The 22,645-nt window shown below is 36.7% G+C and overlaps 1 protein-coding gene across 1 annotated transcript in view; it reads right to left on the reverse strand.

Annotated features, from left to right (window-relative positions):
* LOC150090593 (uncharacterized) overlaps window positions 1-22,645 on the reverse strand; it is a 135,611-nt gene that overhangs the window by 34,821 nt on the left and 78,145 nt on the right. The window contains exons 6-7 of the mRNA XM_090386636.1: window positions 19,742-19,816; window positions 668-740 (exon numbers count right to left, since the gene is read on the reverse strand). Of these exons, the coding sequence (XP_090242762.1) occupies window positions 668-740; window positions 19,742-19,816 (148 nt within the window). The remainder of the gene's footprint in view (window positions 1-667; window positions 741-19,741; window positions 19,817-22,645) is intronic.

A 22,645-nucleotide genomic window follows, 5' to 3' on the forward strand; every position in this document is an offset into this window, starting at 1 on the left:
CTTATGAAGAAAGGCTTCCAAGTTCTGCAAACTGCAGCTCCTGGAGACCACACCTGCGAGGTGATCTGATTGAGGTGTATAAGGCTTTGAATGGATTGAGCAGGCTCAATGCTGATGGAATTCTTCCTCTTGCTCAGATTACAAACCTGATAGGGTATAGATTCAAACTAAGGAAAGGCAGTTGTGGATTTTGCGGAAATTTTGTGCGGTAGTTATGTGGAAATTTGCCTTTAGCCAGCAGGTAGTTGAATGCTGGAACAAACTTCCATCTGTTGTTGCGGAAATTGGTAGCTTAAATAAATTCAAGGCAGAACTAGACAAACATTTGGAACGAATGGATCAGTGAAATGGGAATTTTTTTTTTTTTTGGCTGATTCTGTATAAGTTTGCTTTCTTGCATCATATGCCTCTACTAATACTATCAAGTTTTGTCTGCAGTTTTCATTAGTGACACTATTTTAGTAATCCTAAAATTGAATATTTGTATTAAACTCACTGTAATGAAATTTATTATTAATTTCATTACATGCTTTCACTGTAATGAAATCGATTATTATAGTGAAAGCATGACAGATTTGAATCATTTATTATTACAGTATTGCTTTGATAATAAATGATATATTTATACCTTCTTACGTATTTTGAAATAACATGCCAGGTACCTTACCATTATCTCCAAACCTGCGATCTTGTAGTGACATTCGTGATGAATGACTGGAAGAAAGCTGAACTGCAGAATCCTGAAAATAACACATTTAAGTGACTTTTTTTAATCAAGAATAAAAAAGAAATATTTTCAAAGTAACTATTTGTAAATTATGTGATGCTTCAGTTTTTTCCCCCTCTACTTTAGTGGGGGGATTAAAATGCAAAACATAAGTTTGAGGACTTTTCAGACACACATGCTGAAACAGTGTCACTTATCAATTCTAGTATGACCCAAGCATACCCATGATGCACTGACAAACAATCATGAGTTAAACATGGCATGCCTACCAATAGTCATGATACAGAGATAGCTTTTAATGTTTACACATATTTGGAGGAAAAGGAAACCTTGATGGGCAGAATTGTTTAAATAGCCCATGCTGCTACAGGTGTATCACATTTGATAATTACTTGTGTCATGAACAACAACAATCTTGCTATCGCTAGACCAACATTCATTATGCCGGGAAAAAAACACCAGTGTGAAGCTGTTCTCAATGGTATCAACAGTTCTGATTTGTCTGTAATACAATTTGCAATAATTGCAATGATACTCAAGATGACCAATATCTAACAGTAGCAGAAATATTAAATCAGTTAAAGAACAAAATTCAGTTCAGTGGTATTGCAACTTCACTTCATCATATTTTAACCAATGAGCTGAATCTTCAATACAGAAAAACTGATAATTGAAAGATCAGAAAGATCTGCTTTTTGTCATCACTATATATAACCCCAGGGGCTCACATCTGATGAGTATAGGCTTGGCACACCCAGGGTCCTGAGATGGATATTATCATTCTTCTTCTTTTTTTTTTTTTGTGATTGGCTGGTGCAGCATAAGCCTCAGGCTTCCTTGCACCATATGGCTGCTAATAATAATAATAATATTTTTAAAAAATATGCAGTATTAAAGACCAGTGAAAAAATTAATGGTATACTTTGATGAAAACTGGTTCAAAGAAAGGCAGTAAAGACTAAATTGTACCTGTTAAATGTTTGTATTAAAAATAAGAGGACAGATTAATTCTTTTCGGGAAGGTGACTAATTCATTGAGAATGGTTTTGTCTCCAGTGATGTTCTAAATTTTCAAAAGGGTCTTGTAAGTTCGAAATGGATAATAAAAGTTGTATTTCTGTCTTACTGATATTGTGGACATTCAGCACCAACTTTCATGTTAGACTTTGAGCCATCAGTGTAAATCTGCAGGAAATCAGCATAATTCTGGAGATGCACTACATTAGTTATTCACTATTGAATAATTAACATTTCTTTTCCCATTAGCTAAAGTGATTACCACAGATCAGCTAGCAAGCAGGTACCTATGATGGGCCAATATTTTCAGTTTATTTTTGGATTTTTTTTCAAACAGTCTAAAGCTTACTGGTCTATGTTTTTTATGCTTGTGTCTACAAAAGGTTTCCCACTGTAACTTGAACAGGCATTTACAAATTAGATAGAGAGTAAAAACTTTGTATTTTGGTAGCTCGGTTAAGTAGCAACATATTCCTCCTGGGATATAAATAGGGGTTTATGAGCCTATGTATATAGACTGTGAAATGGTGATGTTTTAAAGGCATCCAGAGCAAGTCTAAGGGCATTATCCTGGATAGTTTTAAGTAATTTCAGTACTTTCTTCTTCATAGAATTATAAATAGGTGCTCCATGGTCCAGATGGGATCTGATTAAGACTCTATATAGATGGACTAGAGTGGCTCTGTCTGTACCTGAAGTCTTGGCTGAAATTACTAAGTATGTTCAGGTTTTTAAGACAGCTTATACAGACATAATCGATGTACTCTAGAAATTTAAGTTTATTATCAAGAATTAGTCCCAGAAAACAGATACTATTGGTAAGTAGGATGGTGTGATTGAGAAGGTGAAGTTCAGGTTGTAAGGATCATTTGCTGCAGAAATAATTAATTTAGTGATTAATTAAAAATAATTTAGAAATTTTAAAAATTTGCTTATAGACAATTACTCGTAGAAATAAATTTAGGAAAAAAACATAATAGAGAAACAAGCAAGCACACGTATAATACATTTGCACATAACAATTATATAACACATTAGTGTTTTGTGCTCCTATTATACACAGGTGGACTAGTCTTCCTGGATGATGTTAATACAAAATGCTACCTGAAACTCCTTATTATACTCTTAACATACTTATTAGGGCATATAGAACATGTATAATAAGACCACAAAACAATAATGTATTATATAATTGTTATGTGCAATTGTGTTATATTAAATTTACCAAATTAAAATATTAAAATATATACAGGGTCAACAAGAAATGGCACAACAGTTTTGAATGCCTATTATTTTTTAATGTATTGAACTGGTAAGATTGGTGTCATTAAATATGTAAGATGTGGGAGTTTATTATTAGCAAAAATATTCAATACATAATCCCTATGCATCCAAGACCATTCACAGATGTCAACTGAAGTTTACCATAAAAGCAGCCAGTGTCTCTTCAGATGCCCTTCACAGCAGCTGTGATTCTTTCAATTCTTCAATGATATACAGCTTATTGCTGTAGCCATTATCCTTCAGCATAGCTGTCAACTTCTGACTTGTGAAAAGCTGGGGATTAAGTATTTCTAAGGAGGAAAACAGGAGGCTTTCTGGCCAAAATAGGCTTAAAAAAAAAGTAAACCAGGAATTTGGGGGGGGGGGGAAACAGGGTTTTTTGTCCACACTACCCTAGAAATTAAATTCACCGACGAAATACACATTTTATCCACACATTTAAAAGCATACCATACTGATAAACAATCCACAAGGATTGTTTACCAGTATGGTATGCTTCTAAATATTAGTTCCCTTAATATTTTTCTGTGTGTGGATTTCTGTTTGGATTGTCTTTTAAACAACAGATTATGATTGCTTCAAGAAAGATACTGTAGCAGACTTTGCACCTCTTCAAAAATGTTGAGTGAAAGTTTTGTTTATATCAGTGGCATTGCTGTTCAGACTTGGCTGCCAAGAACATTTCCAGAGCTTCACCAGAAACAGATTTTAATTCTGTTTGTTTGTGGTTCCCCTCCCCACCCAGTTTAAATTTCTTCTGCCACTGATATGGAGAATTAGTAAAATTCCAAGAATTACTTGGGATAATCTGTTATATTTCATGCTTCCTTGCACACTTGTTGGTTCCCCAATCAAGGTTTAGTTTGATTTGGAGTTTACTGATGCATCAGAAATATAGGCTATAATGTGCCAACAACAGTAAATGAATAAAAGCAATTCTAAAAAGTAAAAGATAAAATATTACAGTGACCCATAAAAATTGGTCACTGTGTCAAGAAAAGGATTTTGTAGGCTGTATGAGAATAAAAAAAAATTGTCAAAAAAGTTTATGTAAAAAGAGTATATTTTAAATAGATCTAAACAAATTAATAGAGGCAACTTGTGAAGCCATTCACAATGAGACAAAATTAAACAAATGCATTAGAATTAACTTTGGTTAACTTATGTATAGACATGGTGCACTTGCACTAGCTTATATGTCTATAAGTTTTTCCTTAGTCTGAGACTTTTAGCCCTGAATTTTATTAAGTCTTCAATTTTAAGTAGTTAAAAAGAGCCAACACACATGGTCATTTTAAGATAATATCAGACTGAGTGTAAAGGGCTCAATCAGATGACTAAAAGTGCTAAAATATATACAATGTTCATGTCTAAAACATGGACATTCAGCTGAAATATGGCTAATTGTTAAAAAGGTGTTGCAATCCTCACATATAGGAGGGTCATCCGCCCTCAGCAGGAAAGAATGCATGAGATTACTACATCCTATGCAGAGGTGAGCAAGAATAACTTCCTTTCTACATTCCTGTGCAGACTAGACTGCCATGTTTGAATTACAGACTTAATTTGACACACCTTGTTTGTCAACTGTCGGTGTCATGATTGTTTGACACTGGGAGTGTAATATACACACACTGGCCAAAAAAAATACGAAACTTTATTCAATATCAAATTGGGCTGCATTTGTTTCAAATAATAGCAAGTGTGCAGCATGGCATGGATTATACACGGTATTTTAATGTCTTTTGGTCTAACTGTGACCATTCTTCCAGCAAAATATCACTAGCTGCAACTAAGTTTAAGGAAGAGGATTTCATTGCCAAATAGCTCTCTCTAGCATATCCCACAGATTCTTAATAGGATCGAGATTGGGTGAATGTGGGGCCAGGGAAGATGTGAAAATCTGTATCATGTTCTCTGAACCATTCTTGTATGATTGTATGATTCTGGTATAATGTTGCATTGTCATCCATAAAGTGGCCATTACCTTCAGGATAAAAGTGTAACACTGCAGGGTGCAATAGATCTGATACAAAATTCAGGTGCTCCTTGGATGACATTCAACCTTCCACCAGTATCAACAACAAACATTCCTCATACGATACTATCTCCAGATACTTGGGTTGTCTTAACAAAGCAAGCAGGGTTCACTGCTTCATGAGGCTCTAACCACACTCTTTGCCTACCATCAGTGCAAAACAAAGTGTATTGTGATTTTTCTGACCACTAATTCCTTCTATTCTTCTGTCCAGTCATGTGGTGTTCTTGACATCACTGCAAGTGGATTTTTGTTTTTCTCTGAAAAAAATTGCTTTCAAATAGGCAGGGGACTGCCAGTACCCAATCACTTCAATTCCCTTCACATGGTATATAAATAAGGCAAATTCTAGGCTTGATTGACTTCAGATGTTATTTGTTGCACACTGAATGTCCGTTTTTTCCATACAGTTCTCCTTAGAGTATGATAGCTTTGCTCTTGAAGTACTGCTTTCCTGCCACATTTATGCCTTTGAGATGTGAAAGAACCATAAAAACCATAAAAAACCTTTGAGATGGTTGCTGGTGAGAAACCAGTTATGTCTTTTGTTATTGAATTGTGGCTCCTGCTAAACATGCACCCATGATAAGACCTTTTTTGAAGTCTGATAGATCACACATTTTCCCCAGTCTTGCTTCAGATTACTGCAGTCAAACAGTCCATGCAGTCTTTATACTCAAAGAGACAACATGTCATCACTCCACATCAGACAGTGTTCTTTGTATCTATTTGCATTTCTTGTCTGTGATTATCTTAATACAAAGGTTTGTATTTTTTGGCCTGTGTGCGTGTGTGCGTATGTGTTTACTTACCTGTAGTCTGTATGGGAGACCAGCAGGCTGTGATTCCTCGGGGATTGTGCTGATCTGGCTGTAGTATAGGCCAGATCATTACCCCTGATTGCAATGTGGCTTGGGATCCAGCAGAAGTGAATATCAAATGTAGATTCATTAAGAGAATATAATTTCTGCTGAACCCTGGACAGGACTAGATGAGAATTATATCTCATCATCGATAAAACTTTTAATGCATGCAAAGAATCTATGTAAACTATACACTTTTGATAATTAGTTTTAATGTGGTCCAAGGCTTGCTCTATAGCATACAACTCTGCAGTTTATATACTTCAAACCTGAGGAATCTTCTCAGATACCATACTATCTGGTAAGACTGCAGTGACTCCCACAGATGATTCTGATTTTGAGCCATCAGTGAAGACAGGTAGGAAATCAGAGTAAGCAGGTCAATGGTCAGCAGAGTTGCAGGTATACAAATGAAGTGCTGGCCTTTCTCTGTTATTAATGGAGAAGTTGCATGGTGGAAAGTGGGCATACCAAGGTGGCTCGAAAAACGATGTCCATGTAGAATGGTCTGGCAGGGATTTCAGTTTTAAAGTATATTTTAGTGACAACTGCTTTCATCAAAGTGATAGAGGCGGTTCAGTTGCTTTGATGTATAAACTCTGAACAGGAGATGTTCTAAATGCTCCGGTAACAATGCAGATGGCATGATGGTGAACTGGGTCCAGCCATCGGAGTATGCTATCTTTAGCAGATATGTACACTTGGGACTCATAATATAATTTAGATCTGACAATGCACGATAGAGGCAGAGTATAATGCAGCAGTCTGCTCCCCAATTATTGAATAATATGCCACACACAAGGTTCAGTTCCCTTGCGCACTTTTTCTGCAGTCGGCAGATGTTTTGTTTTGTTATTTGGTTTTTAGGAGCATTGGCAACTAAGGCCATATTGCTCCGGGGATATACAGTGGTCATTCCCTGATCTTTCTGCATCCTCTGTATTTGTTGGTCACGGGCTCCAACACCGGTCTAATCAATAAGCGTGTGCTATGCACTGCTGCTCCTGCCCACCTGGCTATGGAAGTGCCTTGACGGATGTGTGGTAGGAATGTCAACATACTATCAAATACAAGCTCCAAGAATTTTGTCTTAGGTACTACTGGAATGATGGTTTGTCTGAGCCTGAGGCCTGGTTCGAGGCGAAGGTTCTATTCATGACAAAAATGTATGCAGATGGTCTTCTGAGATGAGAACCTAAAACCATTAGTCATTGCCCAGGAGGTGAAATGATTGATGGCTTGTTGCAATTGCCTTTTGATGACCCCATATTACATGACTAAGAGAAGATACTGAATCATTAAAAAAAAAAAAAAAAAAAAACAGGGCATTTTCACTGCTGGAGGAAGTTGCTCAGAATAAAAGAATTAACTTTGATAGCATAAAGAATCTTGGAAAAATGGTTGAGAGAGAACAGATCCTACATGAGCTTGGAATGAGCTGTTTAACAAAAAAGCCATGTTGTACACTTTATCCATATCAAAGAAAATCAATACCAGGTTCTTGCATTTTCTCATCTTGAATAGACAATTCCAGTCTTATTAAATGGTTGAGTGTTGACTTGTTCCTTCAGAAGCCACACTGCATTCTGGAAATAAGATCATTTGCTTTTAAATACCACAAAGTGAAAATTGGCCATCTTTTCTAGGATCTTGCACAAACAACTGGTAAGAGCAATTGGGTGGGTAATTGTTCAGAATTTTTGGATCCTTTCCTGGATTACTTTTGACGTAGTAGCTGATCCATAGATTCATATGAAAGATGTGTAATCATCTCATAACGGATATCATCTGGCCCAGCAGCACTTGTCTGTGATAAAGATAGCGCTGCTTTGATTTCTCATTCTGTGAAAGGCTGGTTGTGGTCCTACCAGTTATTTGAATACAACTTCAAACATTGTGTTTTGGCTTTTATTTGAGCGTCAGAAATTCAGGAATATAAGATGGCAGACACTTCAGCAAATATCTCCCCAGGAGTGTTCGCTATTGCAGCTGGATCTGCAATTGCACACCCTTTATGCTCTTAGGATCGTTGAAGGGTGCAATGTATAACTGTCCTTCATTTTCTGGACTTGATCCCAGACAGGCTTAGGTGTCACCACCTGATTAATGGAAGATGTGAATCAGATCCAAGATTCCTTCCAACTGTGATGTCTAACGTAATGTGCTTTGGTGTGTGCACTTTTGAAGGATACTGGATTATTTGTGGTGGGATAATGATGAAATATCCCCCACAACATTCTGAGCCTTTCTTGCTGATGTGCATTTTATATTCCACCATGGTTTTGGGAATGGTGGAAACCAAGTCAATATCTCTGGATGGCAATTGCCACTGCTTGGACAATATGTCTGTGATGTAGTTAACTGCATCATTAATTGGCTCCTGGCCAACTAGTGGTATTACATATTGCTAGATGTTTGAAGGTATTCCATTCATTCAGCATGGTTGATCTACCACCACCATGGTATCCTTGATGTGCTGGAACATACATTTAAAAGTACAGGTCATTGTTTATGAGTATACGCTCGATAGTCTGACCTCCACTGATGTCAGCACCATCTCACAGAGTACTATGTCCATTGAAATTCCCTAGTAATAGAAAAGGGAACAATTGTTAATAAGATCATCAAGATGTGGGGGATGTTGTTCAAGTGGCAAATAGATGGAGCAAACATTTAAGAAAAACCCTACTGTTAGGCAAGCTGCTACTGCTTCTAAGTTAGTGGTGTAGCTTGAAAGGGGTATGGTTACCCACAAGAATGGCAACTCCTCCATGGGCAGGCCCATTTTCCATTCTATTTGCCACTTGAACAACATCCCCCAGATCTTGATGATCTTATTAACAATTGTTGTTCCCTTTTCTATTACTAGGGAATTTCAATGGACATAGTACTCTGTGAGATGGTGCTGACATCAGTGGAGGAGGTCGGACTATCGAGCGTATGCTCATAAACAATGACCTGTACTTTTAAATGTATGTTCCAGCACCATCTTCCGCATGCCTATTGTTAGGCAAGCTGGTACTGCTTCTAAGTTAGTGGTGTAGCTTGAAAGGGGTATGGTTACCCACAAGAATGGCAACTCCTCCATGGGCAGGCCCATTTGCAGCTTTGTCTTTGCAAATAATTCTATAGTTATGCAAGTAAGGGTCCTCATTTGCCTTTAAATACATCTCCTGTAAGCAAAAGCAAGTAGATTCATGTTTATGCAAGCGGGCTTGATGTCATCACTATTTTGATGGAATCCACAGCAATTACACTATAAGAATTTGAATGAGCATTATTTAAATTGCTGGATCTGTTGTATGTTTGAAGGGCTGAGGGGTTTGTTTTCTCAGTCCTGGGTTTATCCTTTTTTCGAAAGAAAGGATGCTGGTCTGTGCCCATTTCTTCCTCTTCTGCAAAGAGTTCAAGGACTGAGTCATCTGGTATCACCTTGACTTCGACATCCATTTCTTCTTTTGTTGTGGGTGACTTTTTTTTTTTCTTTCCCACTTTGTTTTGGTAGTCATGGAGCACTAGGAAATACTGATATTGGAGTGGCAACTGACTGCGCTTTTTAGATAGGATTTTGAGAGCTCGATAAATAGTGTGCGATGGGAGTGAATAACTCTTTTGGTGGAATAGTCATATTAGCTTGTCTCCCAATGGAATGCATCCCTGCAACTTTCTCAGCATATGCAGGCTTCTTGCTGTTTATTGGCTTCACTGCTTTCCTTGTCTCCTGATAGTTATATGTTCAGCTCTGCTTTGAGTATCTGTATCTCTTTTTTGTTTTTCCTCCTTCAGCCACTGGCATGCTCTCGAGTATACAGGTTGTTTTCCTTGGCAGTTGATGTATGCAGGTTTTGTATGCCGAACATCCCATGGTTTCGTGGTCCTTTGTACCACATCAAGTGCATTCAAGGGCATATTTTTGACACAAGCATCTTAAGAGACTTGGTACGTGTGGCCTTATACGGCAATGCAGGTATCCAGCTGCGATGGAATTAGAACATGATAGCAAGTTGAAAGTAAGGATGATGTTTCTAGTGGGTACTAGATTTCCATCCCTACACATGAATATTCTCTTTACAGCTGTCACTCCTTGTAACTTAAGTTCAGAACAGATTTCTTGCAGGATCCCCCGTTCCGAGTTTCCAGAGGTCACAGCATATGACAAACATGCCAGATTTCTATGGTGATAGTCTGGAACCTAGGCTGTGGGCAATTTTGATCTCAGTGATGCTAATTTGGAGGGCCTTTGCATCGACATTCACACATGAGGAGTTATTCAGCGAGGGGAATGCCAGAGGTGTATTCAACTCTAGCAGTAAGCTACAGAATCTTGAAATAACTGGGAGTAAAGTGGAGGAGAAACTGTTGAAGATAAACACAAGAAAGGCACCTGGTGTGGATGGGATCTATCCAGTTATATTAAAGGAGGCAGCAAAGGAAGTAAGCAAACCCTTAGCCATAATTATGAGAGCTTCCTTGGACTCAGGGGAGGTACCCATAGACTGGAAATGTGCAAATGTGACCCCAATTCACAAAGGAGGATCAAAGGCTGACATAAGTAATTATAGACCTGTGAGCTTAACTTGTGTTCCAGGAAAATTAATGGAGGCACTGGTTAAAGAAGCACTGCAGGATCATTTAGACAAGACTTCAGTTATAGCTCAGACACAGCATGGTTTTGTTAAGGGGAAGTCTTGCCTGACCAACTTGATTGGATACTATGATGCAGTCACAAAAGAACTGGATGCAGGGAATAACTTTGATATTATATACTTGGATCTTAGAAAGGCTTTTGATACTGTTGCACATGGAAGACTGCTACACAAATTGGAGCAGTGTGACATTGGAGGCAAATTGCTGCTATGGATAAAGGGGTGGTTGAGGGGGAGAAGACAGAGAGTGGTAATCAATGGACACTGCTCATCGTGGACTGATGTTATTAGTGGAGTCCCTCAGGGCTCAGTGTTGGGTCCATTATTGTTTTCTGTATTTATAAATGACATTGATGATGGTATATTGGGATTAATGTCCAAGTTTGCAGACGATACAAAGGTTGGCAGGGTTGTCAAGGACACTACTGACACTATGCTGCTGCAACAGGATCTGGAAAGGTTGAGCAGATGGGCTGAGAGGTGGCAAATGAAGTTTAACATTGATAAATGTAAAGTACTACACATGGGAAACAGCAACCCCAGAGCAACGTATCAACTCTGTGGTACAACACTGACAGTGGTAGAGAATGAAAGGGACTTGGGGGTGGTTGTGCAGGCAGATATGAAGTTCTCTGAGCAGTGCAGACGGGCTGCAAGAGTAGCTCATGGAGTATTGTCAATGATATACAGGAATTTTTCCAGCAGGGATAAGGAGGTGATTATTCCATTGAATAAGGCGATGGTCAGGCCACACCTAGAGTACTGTATACAGGTCTGGAGGCCTCATTTCAAGAAGGATGTAGAGCTGCTGGAACGAGTACAGAGAAGGGCAACAAGATTAGTGAATGGAACAAAGGGGTGCTCTTACGAAGAAAGGCTTAAGTTTTGCAAATTACAGTGTCTGGAGACTAGGCACCAGCGAGGTGATCTGATAGAGGTGTATAAAGCCTTGAATGGTTTAAGCATGCTCAATGCTGATGGGATTCTTCCTCTTGAGGAAAGACAGATGTAGGATAGACGTGCGGAAATTTGCCTTTAGCCAGCGGGTGGTTGGTTGGTGGAACAGACTTCCATCCCTTGTGGTGGAGGTTGATAGCCTAAATAAGTTTAAGGCTCAGCTGGACAGGTATTTTGAACGAACAGAGGGGTGAAGTGGAAGTGGTTTTTTTTTTTTTTTTTTTTTTTGGCTGATGCTGCATAAGCTTGCTTTCTTGCATCAAATGCCTCTACTAATGCTAATGCTAATCATTGGAAGGTCCCCTCTTCATATACAGTTGCCCCTTCAAGGGTTCCCGACCATGGATCACTACACATGAATTCATTCTTCTGGTAGGTTCTCACATTGAAACTTATCTACAAAATAACAGTTTCTTTACCTTCAGATGAAACTTTTTCATCTCTGCAAAATTGATTCCTCTCCATTTGGTTCAAAAAAAAAAACTTGCTCTCTGACTGGCATTATTGGACGACAAATTGGTTCTCCAAATACAACTACAGTGCATTCCCGGTAATCCGAACGTCCACCTAATCCGAACACGTTTCGGTCAGCGGAGAGGAAATTTTTTAGTTTGCAAAATATATGTTAAATACGTTAAATTTAAATGGTATTAATGGTACAAAGACATTTAGAATTCCACAAAAAAATTGTATTTTATTGTAGTACTGTACTAAATTAATAAATCAGTGTTTGACATGGCCTATTAAAACTACAGATCAATACTTATACACCAAAACAGGAACAAAAGCCATTTTTCAGAAGTAACAAACTCTGTTAATTTCTTTTGACGTAACGATGAAAATCGATTAGAAGATGCTATGTTTTGCCACCGGTTACACTCTCCCACAACTCAGCAACCCAATATACAACATCTTTTAAGTTCACTTGTTTCATTTTCTCATGTAAAGCAAGTGAATTGGTGTTATCTTCTATCAAGGACCTAAGATATTTCTTTCTGTATGCAAGCTTGATAGACTGTAACACCCCCGGTCCATGGGCTGTAATAACGGTGTTACATTAGGCGGTAAGAAAGCTGCCTTTATATCCCCTGATGTAAACTCAGAAACGTCTGGGTGGGATGGGGCATTGTCTATGAGGAGAATGGCGCGAGGTGGCAAATCATTTTCATTGCTGAAACGTTTCACTGCTGAGACAAATTGATTATGAAACTACTCAATGAAAAGCTGTCCATTCATCCAAGCTTTTTTTTGACTTTTGTAATGAACTGATTGTTAATGTTCATATTTTTAAAAGCGCTCTCGGCTTCGCTGATTTAATGATCATCATCAAAGGTAGCTTGTGATTTCCTGAAGCATTACTTCAAGCTATCAACGTCACTCACTCCTTATTCATTTTAAAATCTGGGGTACGTTATTCGGCTAATCCGAACAGGGCTCGGTCCCAATTAGTTCGGACTAGCGGGAGTCCAGTGTATACTTAAGTTAAAGTTAAATGATATTTAAATGAATGTTTCCAATAACCCAGCTGGGCAAGTTGCTCTCTACAAATTCTGTTTGGAGCCAGTAGACTTTTGAATGCCATAAGGAAACACATTTTGGCCTTGGGAAATTATGATAATAAATCAGCTGGTTGCCAAAAGTCTGCAATTTAACAAATTTATTCGCAGTCATTTTAGCTATGAGCATATTAAATATTTTAAGTTGTAACATTTCATTGGATCACATCAGTATACAAATTACCTCAGCTGTACAATGTGTAAACTCATACTAACTTTTACTTTTTTAATGTATGTATAAAACAGCTTAAGTTAAGTTTTACCACATCAACTTATTTTGACATTCGTGATATATTTTCTCTGTAAAGCCATTCCCCGAATAACGTAAGGGTTGCGTTCCGCGGAACTCTACGTAAGTCGGAATTTCCCCCATTGTTGTGCAGCACTCACAACTGCTGAATTGATTGAATCAAAAAAGAAATGTTTGACGAACATGTGAATAGAATTATGTATTGTATTTATTCAATTTTTCTGATCTCATGCGCAGGAAAAATTACAAAAGCATGCAATTTTAAAATTTAAAAAAAAAGAGGAGGTAGAGGAGACAATAATTTTCATCTTCATTTCTAAATCAATTTTGTTTCATTTCCTGGCACTGCCAGCACTTGCACTTTCAGTTGGTCCCTTTCCCTTCACCATTGTAATACGTAAATAGGAATGAAGAGAAGTTTCTGAAAATTTGTTTTTTATATGATTGAAGATTTCAGTGAAGGGGAACACATAAATTGGGTTCCCTTAAATTTTATTATAAATTTAATATGGAGATGCATATAAATTATCAGACGACACAGAAGCCTGTGGCAGATATAAGCTAGTCTGTAATCAAGTCACAAAGGAGGTTAGGTAGGCAAAGGAAGATTACGAGAAATCTTTGGCAAAGGATGCTAAGAAAAACAGCAAGGATTTCTTTACTTATATAAACTCTAAAAGGAAGGGGGTGAATCTGATTGGTCCACTTATTATCGATGGTTCGACTGTTGATGATCCTGTTCGGATAGCAAACAAACTGAATGAGTATTTTGCATCTACATTCACACATGAGGAGTTATTAAGGTTTGAAAATGCCAGAAGGTTATCAAATTCTAGCAGGGTGCTTAATGATTTTATAATAACTGAGAGCAAAGTGGAGGAGAAATTGTTGAAGTTAAACATAAGAAAGGCACTTGGGGTGGATGGGATCTATCCAGTTATATTAAAGGAGGCGGCAAAGCAACTAAGCAAACCCTTAGCCATAATTATGAGAGCATCCTTGGACTCAGGGGAGGTCCCCACGGACTGGAGATGTGCAAATGTATCCCCAATTCACAAAGGGGGATCGAAGGGTGACACGAGTAATTACAGACCAGTTAGTTTAACTTCTGTTCTGGGTAAAATAATGAAGTCACTGGTTAAAGATGCATTGCAGCATCATCTAGACAAGACTGCAGCAATAATTCAGAAACAGCATGGTTTTGTTAAGGGAAAGTCTTGTCTGACAAATTTTATTGGTTATTATGATGTGGTTACAAAAGGAACTGGATGCAAAAAATAATTTTGATATCATATACTTGAATTTCAGGAAAGCTTTTGACACTGTTGCGCATAGAAGACTACTGTACAAATTGGAGCAGAATAGTATTAAGGGTAAGTTACTACAATGGATAAAAGAATGGTGAGTGGGAGAAGACAGAGGGTGGTAATCAATGAGGGCTGCTCTTCGTGGACTAATGTTATTAGTGGAATCCCACAGGGTTTGGTGTTGGGTCCACTGTTGTTTTGTATATTTATCAATGATATTGATGAAGGTTGTTGTTGTTTGTTGTTATTTGGTTTTTAGGAGCATTAGCAACTAAGGCCATATTGCTCCGTGAATATGTGGTGGTCATTCCTGACCTTTCAGCATCCTCCGGATTTGGTGGTGATGGGCTCGAACCCCGGTCTAATCAAGAAGCGTGTGCTACTCACTGCTGCTCCTTCCCACCTGGCTACGGAGGCACCTATTGATGAAGGTATATCAGGCTTAGTGTCAAAGTTTGCGGATGATACAAAGGTTGGCAGGGTTGTTAATGACAGTAATGGTAGTGTGCTACTGCAACAGGATCTGAAATTTGAGCAGCTGGGCTGAGAAGTGGCAACTGAAGTTTAACCTTGACAAATGCAAAGTACTGCATATGGGTAGAAGTAACCCTAGAGAAACATACCAACTATGTGGTACTACACTTAAGGTGGTAGAAAATGAAAAAGACCTGGGAGTAATTGTGCAGTCAGATATGAAGTTTTCTGAGCAATGCAGACAGGCTTCCAGGGCAGGTCATGTGGTTTTCCCAATGATATATAGGAATTTTGCTAGCAGGGAAAAGGAGGTGATTGTCCCTCTGTATAAGGCAATGGTCAGGATACGCCTTGAGTACTGTGTACAGGTCTGGAGGCCTCATTTTAGGAAGGATGTAGATTTGCTTGAGCGTGTACAGAGAAGAGCAATAAGATTGGTGAGGAGAATGAAGGGATCTTCTTACCAAGAGAGGCTTAAGTTCTGCAAATTGCAGTGGCTGGAGACTAGGCACCTGCAATGTGATCTGATTGAGGTGATTTGAATTTATGCCCCCTTCCACTTGTTCAGATTATGAACCTAAGCGGGCATAAATTCAAATTAAGGAAAGACAGATGTAGAATAGATGTGCGGAAATTTGCCTTTAGATGGAACAAATTTCCATCTTTCGTTGTGGAAGTTGATAGGTTAAATAAATTTAAGGAGGAACTGAACAAACATTTAGAGGAATTTGTTTTGTAAAAAAAAAATTTTTTTTTTTGGCTGATGCTGCATAAGCACATACACAACATGCCGCTACTACTACTACATTTCACCATAATACCATAACGTAAAACCCCACAGAATTCCAGTTATCGAGATTATCGCAAATGCAATAAGATCAAGTTTACTACCCATGTATAATAGATTGGCGCTAACAGAAAAGCCCAATAAACCGGAAAGTGCAAATTGTTTTTATTGTTTTTTTGGTTGTGACCTCCAGAAACGGGCTTTAGAACAATAATCACAAAGGCATTCAAAACTGATTCTTATAATGGGAACATATGATAACGTTATACTTATAATTTCTATTATAAATATGACCTTTTAGAGAGATAAATATCTTAATAATATAGCAAAATTTTCAACTTCCAAGGACTTGGAACGAATTACAAAAAAAAAAAAAAAAAAAAAACATAATATGTTAATGGGTTCACATTACAATATTTTCACAATACCTCCATTTATCCCTACAGTTGCAAATACATTTCCATATTTTTTTCAGTTTGCACCAGCCGGCAAAAACTGACGTAAAGGTGAATATCCATAAGTCGAGTATTAACTAAGTTAGGGTATTCCTGTATTTGTCTCTCGTTGATCTTTTGTAATTGTGATTAACAAAAACGGCAGCCTTTACTAATTTATTGAGGGGAGGGCAGCGTTTTGACTCTTATTTCTAGGCTCTATTGGCAATGCAAGTTAGGAGTTAAGCTTGCAAATAATTTATTTTCTTTGAAAAGAAATCTTTAATTATATTATTATATTAATTTTTATTAAACTTTAGAGTTATTTTATTAATCTCTATTGCTTTCTAAATCGAGAAAGATATTATCTGTGGACTGTAACATACGCATTGCAATGGAAATGAAAACCTGTATAATAAAGGGGGGGGGAGTTATGGTTTTTAAAGTCTAAAACTAAACAATTATGACAAACTGTTCTAAAATGTTTACCATGGCTGTATTCTTTAACAAAAACTGTAATGAAATCAATAAAAAAATTCACAGAATTTTTTAAAACAGTTTAAAGAATTCACAGATTTCATTATAGAGTTGATGATTTCATTTGCCTTTAGCCAGCAACCAACCACCTATGGAATAAACTTCCATTTGTTGTTGCGGAAGTGGATAGTTTAAATAAATTCAAGGAAGAATTATACAAACTATTGGAGGGAATGGATAGGTTAAATGGGAAGGGTTTTTTAGCTAATGCTGCATAAGCTTGCTTTCTTGCATAATTTGCCACTATTGATACTAATTTTTTTTAAAAAAATAGATTTTAACAGTCTTACTTTACCATTTATAACTTTAATCACTATCACTTCACTATTATTTTCTTTTACATAAAAGATGAAGAAAAATGGTGTTCTTTAAAAAAAACAAAAAAAGACAACTCACAGTACCAACTAGTTCAAAAGCAAGACAAAGAAGGGGTAAAATCAAGTCTAAAGCCAAATCTGGAGGGTTGTCAGCTCTGCTTCAGGAATCTCTGCAAGAAATAATCAGATTCAGACCTGGCAAGTACAGTGGCTAAGACTGTCTAAATCCCATACCATCTAGGATATAGATTAGAGATGAACCTAACCTATCATTAAAATGATTCTACAGAAAGTAAAGGACCACATTAGTGCACCATGTGATCTTGATTTCTCTTGTTGGAAAAATATTTCTTCCATGTTTATTCCTTTGCCTTGAAGGGTTGTAACAAAGTTATCTTGAAGGATTTTTGCATTTTGCATTAACTACATCATCTGGTAAAGCTGGTCTGATGATTCCAGCTGATGAAATTGCACTCTATACCATAGATATTACAAGATGGAAAGGTGTCTCTATGACTGTATGTGTGAGGATTCTCACTGCTCCATACATAAATATTCTGATGTAGCCACTAATGTGGAGTTATGCTCTGTTGATGAACAATGCAATGGTGAATTACTATTCGATTTCTTTCCAAACATCATGAGATGAATCACAAAAGGCAAACTGCCTTTCTTTATCATCATCACGCAGGGATTGTTGCATTTTGCATTTTCTAATAAAAAATTTGGTAAAAGAAATTTCTGAAGACATTAGAAGTAAAGGAAAAGATTGAAATTGAAAAAAAAAAATGTTGGATACTATCTGCTTTGTCAAGATAGAAAATGACATGGAAAATATGAAATATGAAAAGCAGCAAGCAGGGTTGATGTTGTTGTTTGGTTTTTAGGAGCATTAGCAACTACTAAGGCCATATTGCTCCAGGGATATGCGGTGGTCATCCCTGACCTTTCCACATCCTCCGTATTCTGTATTTGGTGGGCAAGCAGGGTTGAAATCAGACGTGAATGCTGAAATTTGGAGGGAAAAGAGTGTCACAGTAATTACTTTGCATTATTAATAATTTATCTAAGGACAAGTTGCAAAAGACTGAAGCAAGGCATTAATGCGTCAAGCAAGAAACTGTTACATTGAGTAGTCATGAGGGATCCAAGAGACTTCAATTTTATAAACTAAATAAATGTGCCAGCATTTATGAAAATTTATTAAATTTTTTTTTCCACTAGTCAGTAAGTAATATTATCTAGTAAATGGCACTAAAATATCTTATGAATTTGATGCCAATTTTTGGAAGTTCATAATGTAGCCATCAATAGACATTTCTGCTTTGAAATGTACTACCAGATCAAATACACATCTAAGAAAGATGCCATAATAATAAGGTCTGCAAAAAACAATTTTTTATGCAAAGGTATGCACTTTTTCCCTTTTGGGCACATTGTAAGATGAATAGTTTCTGTTTGAGACCATGTTTTCAGTCTATAACACAGCTGTCAATAGTAGCTTTTTGATGTTTTGCTATTAAATCAAAAAAAAGTGTATTATATTAATAGGTTTTTCAAAAAACAATCCATTATGAGTAGCACTCACTATTTTCCTTTTGCAAGATGGTTTTGAAAAGGCTGTGGTCTGAGTATGAACAGGCAGTGGTACAGTATTAAAAATTTCTATATATTTAATGTCTGCCACTCCAAATGGTAGCCCACCAAGTTTCATGCAATTTCAGTAATGTCTTTTTATAGGGCCTGAAGTCAATAAAGTTTTGTGAATGAGGAAAGATGGACAAAATCAGTCCCTGTGTAGTCATCTGATATTTGGAAAAAAAAAAAGAGACTAACACCAAAGGTAATCCAATAGGAAAGGATGCCACTTCCTATTCCACAGTTAAGAAGTGGGCAGCAGAATTTAAATGAGGGAGGGAGATGCATGATCTGGCAATGAGTGATCAATGAGCGACAATTTGGCACATTGCCAGCATCTTGGGCACCTCTTCCGAACTTGTGTACCAACTAGTTCAAAAACCAACTAGTTGAAATTATATAATAACAGAAGTTCTTGCTATTAAAAAGGTGTTGGTACAATGGGTCCTAAAGCTAGTTAGAACAGATCAAAAATGCACAAGAGTTGTCAAGTCAAGTGAATATTTGCATCATTTTTAAGTAGATATAGCAAATTTGGCATGAATAAAAAAGGTCTATCACTTTCAGCCAGAGACAGCGGGGCAGTCCAAATAGCTGGTATCATAATACAGCTAGTATCATAGTTACACATTAAAACCAGTTTTTCAAATGCACAAAACAATCTTAGTAATGAATTACAATCAAAACAGCATAATTACTGGTAAGAATTTCTTTTTACTGAATAATCCCTGTCAGAGACAGGGTGCCATTTGATGCCTGTTATTGCTGCACATTAAAACTTCAAAAACAGTCTTCTTTCAATAGAACTGCTTCTTCAACTATTAAAAAATTATGCAATTTTTAAAATATTGAGAGAACATTAAATAACACATTTAAGATTAAAAGTCAGAGTTCATTAAAAAAAGTTACCTCATCATTTTCTGAACTTTCCATGCTTATTAAGCTCCCTACACTGCATGTATTCTGGGAACTAACAGATTTATCCTGCAAATATAAAACAAACCATTTGATATTTTTTATATCTTTTTATTTCTTTATGTTAAATAATTTATCAAAGGGAATTTTTACAGAGGTTTTAATTACTTCCCATCAGAATTTCCAAATAGCATACCATATTCTTCAAGGGTTCGACTAAAATACATTTGACAAGTAACAGTTCTCAACAGGGTGGAAGAAAACAGTGTGCACTTAAACACACTGATATACTAGTTCATAACAATGCCTTTGTTACAGTTGTATACAACTGTAACAAAGAATAGTTGTATACATGATTTTTCTTTATGGTATTTCAAACAATGTGTTAAAAATGAATTAACATGTAGCAAATCATTTTTGCCCATCACTGATTTAACTGCTGAAGGACAAGGGCCGCAAGAAATACATAACAAAATGCTAGCTATTTATGGTGAAGTTCACTTCAAATCCCTGTCAAAGTAGCCAAGAAAGTTTTGTGAAGAGAAAGAACATGTGAAAAAAATTGTTCCCAGATTTCTGTAAGAAATGTTATGGTAGCTGTTTTCTTTGACCACTACCATACCTGCCAACTCTCTTGATTTAATCAGAAGTGTTCCAATAATCAAGTGTGCTCTGATTTTCCAATAATTTTAGTTTCTTCCAATTTTTGGTTAAGTTATTTTGCAAATACAGACCTACCGAATTTAATAATAATATGTGCTTAAAAGCTGATGTTAAGTGACTCAGCATTTTTTCTTTCAGTTCGTAGCAGCATATATTTTCTTCATGAGTTTTCAGTCATTTATCTAAGGATAAAAATATTCACTTTATTATGCATATAAAATGTTATTAATTTTTTATTTAAAGTGTTCTTCACCACATGTCTTACCATTTGTTTATTGTCATTATTGTTCTTTATCAGTACTTTGCATGGTTTGAAAAAGTGTAGGACTAGCTTATAATTTAGATTATTTTAGATTTAATTTAAATTGTTATTAAATTTAAATAGTTTAGATTTAATATGAAAAGGTTGTTATAGTTACTTCAGATACAATGTCAGGTGAGAAAAAATATATATTATTTGCAAGAATTTAAGCACATATGTTCCCCTATATTCTGAAGTCATAAGAAGGAAATAGGTTTTTATTTTGCATTTTGGGCAGATGAGACATTAAATATCACATAGCAAAGAACATGATATCATTCACTGTGCTAAGTATGTAAAACATCAAGTTAAGTGTCAAGAAGAAAGCAAAAAAATACAAGAACTTGGTATTTCTTTTGTTTTATGGATTTTTTATATCATATATGTTATAACAAGAATGTTTACAAATTTGATTTTTTATTAATGGTTTAATTTTTAATATTTGACTTAAACTATGTATATAAAGTGCTTAGCATCATAATACACAGCCATTTCTGAATAAACAGAAAATTTTTAAGGTGGCATCGTTTTAGGTTATATCTCATATTGTGAATGCCTTCACAACGAGTTGCCATGATATTGCACTACTTCGAATAAGTAACGCTTCACCTAAGGAGAAGACTAGTGTTACTTATTCTCAGATAGGTACCACCACCCAGACAGCACTGTTTCAGGGCTATTTGGCCCTTCGTCAGTGAGTGGGTAGGTACCCAAGTGATGCAATGATGGCAAAAACAGTTATGAAGTATAACTCCACAATATGAGAGATGCCTGATGGTGTATGATGTATTTAGACTAAGGCGCATTTAGGGCTAGAGCCTCAAGCTGCGAACAAATTTAGACTATGTATATAAAGTGCTTAGCATCATAATACACAGCCATTTCTGAATAAACAGAAAATTTTTAAGGTGGCATCGTTTTAGGTTATATCTCATATTGTGAATGCCTTCACAACGAGTTGCCATGATATTGCACTACTTCGAATAAGTAACGCTTCACCTAAGGAGAAGACTAGTGTTACTTATTCTCAGATAGGTACCACCACCCAGACAGCACTGTTTCAGGGCTATTTGGCCCTTCGTCAGTGAGTGGGTAGGTACCCAAGTGATGCAATGATGGCAAAAACAGTTATGAAGTATAACTCCACAATATGAGAGATGCCTGATGGTGTATGATGTATTTAGACTAAGGCGCATTTAGGGCTAGAGCCTCAAGCTGCGAACAAATTTAGACTATGTATATAAAGTGCTTAGCATCATAATACACAGCCATTTCTGAATAAACAGAAAATTTTTAAGGTGGCATCGTTTTAGGTTATATCTCATATTGTGAATGCCTTCACAACGAGTTGCCATGATATTGCACTACTTCGAATAAGTAACGCTTCACCTAAGGAGAAGACTAGTGTTACTTATTCTCAGATAGGTACCACCACCCAGACAGCACTGTTTCAGGGCTATTTGGCCCTTCGTCAGTGAGTGGGTAGGTACCCAAGTGATGCAATGATGGCAAAAACAGTTATGAAGTATAACTCCACAATATGAGAGATGCCTGATGGTGTATGATGTATTTAGACTAAGGCGCATTTAGGGCTAGAGCCTCAAGCTGCGAACAAATTTAGACTATGTATATAAAGTATAAACTCACTGACGAAGGGCCAAATAGCCCTGAAACAGTGCTGTCTGGGTGGTGGTACCTATCTGAGAATAAGTAACACTAGTCTTCTCCTTAGGTGAAGCGTTACTTATTCGAAGTAGTGCAATATCATGGCAACTCGTTGTGAAGGCATTCACAATATGAGATATAACCTAAAACGATGCCACCTTAAAAATTTTCTGTTTATTCAGAAATGGCTGTGTATTATGATGCTAAGCACTTTATATACATAGTCTAAATTTGTTCGCAGCTTGAGGCTCTAGCCCTAAATGCGCCTT

The sequence above is a fragment of the Mastigoproctus giganteus genome, chromosome 1 (genome assembly GCF_048544385.1).
Source record: "Mastigoproctus giganteus isolate SK-2022 chromosome 1, ASM4854438v1, whole genome shotgun sequence".
NCBI lineage: Eukaryota > Metazoa > Arthropoda > Arachnida > Uropygi > Thelyphonidae > Mastigoproctus > Mastigoproctus giganteus.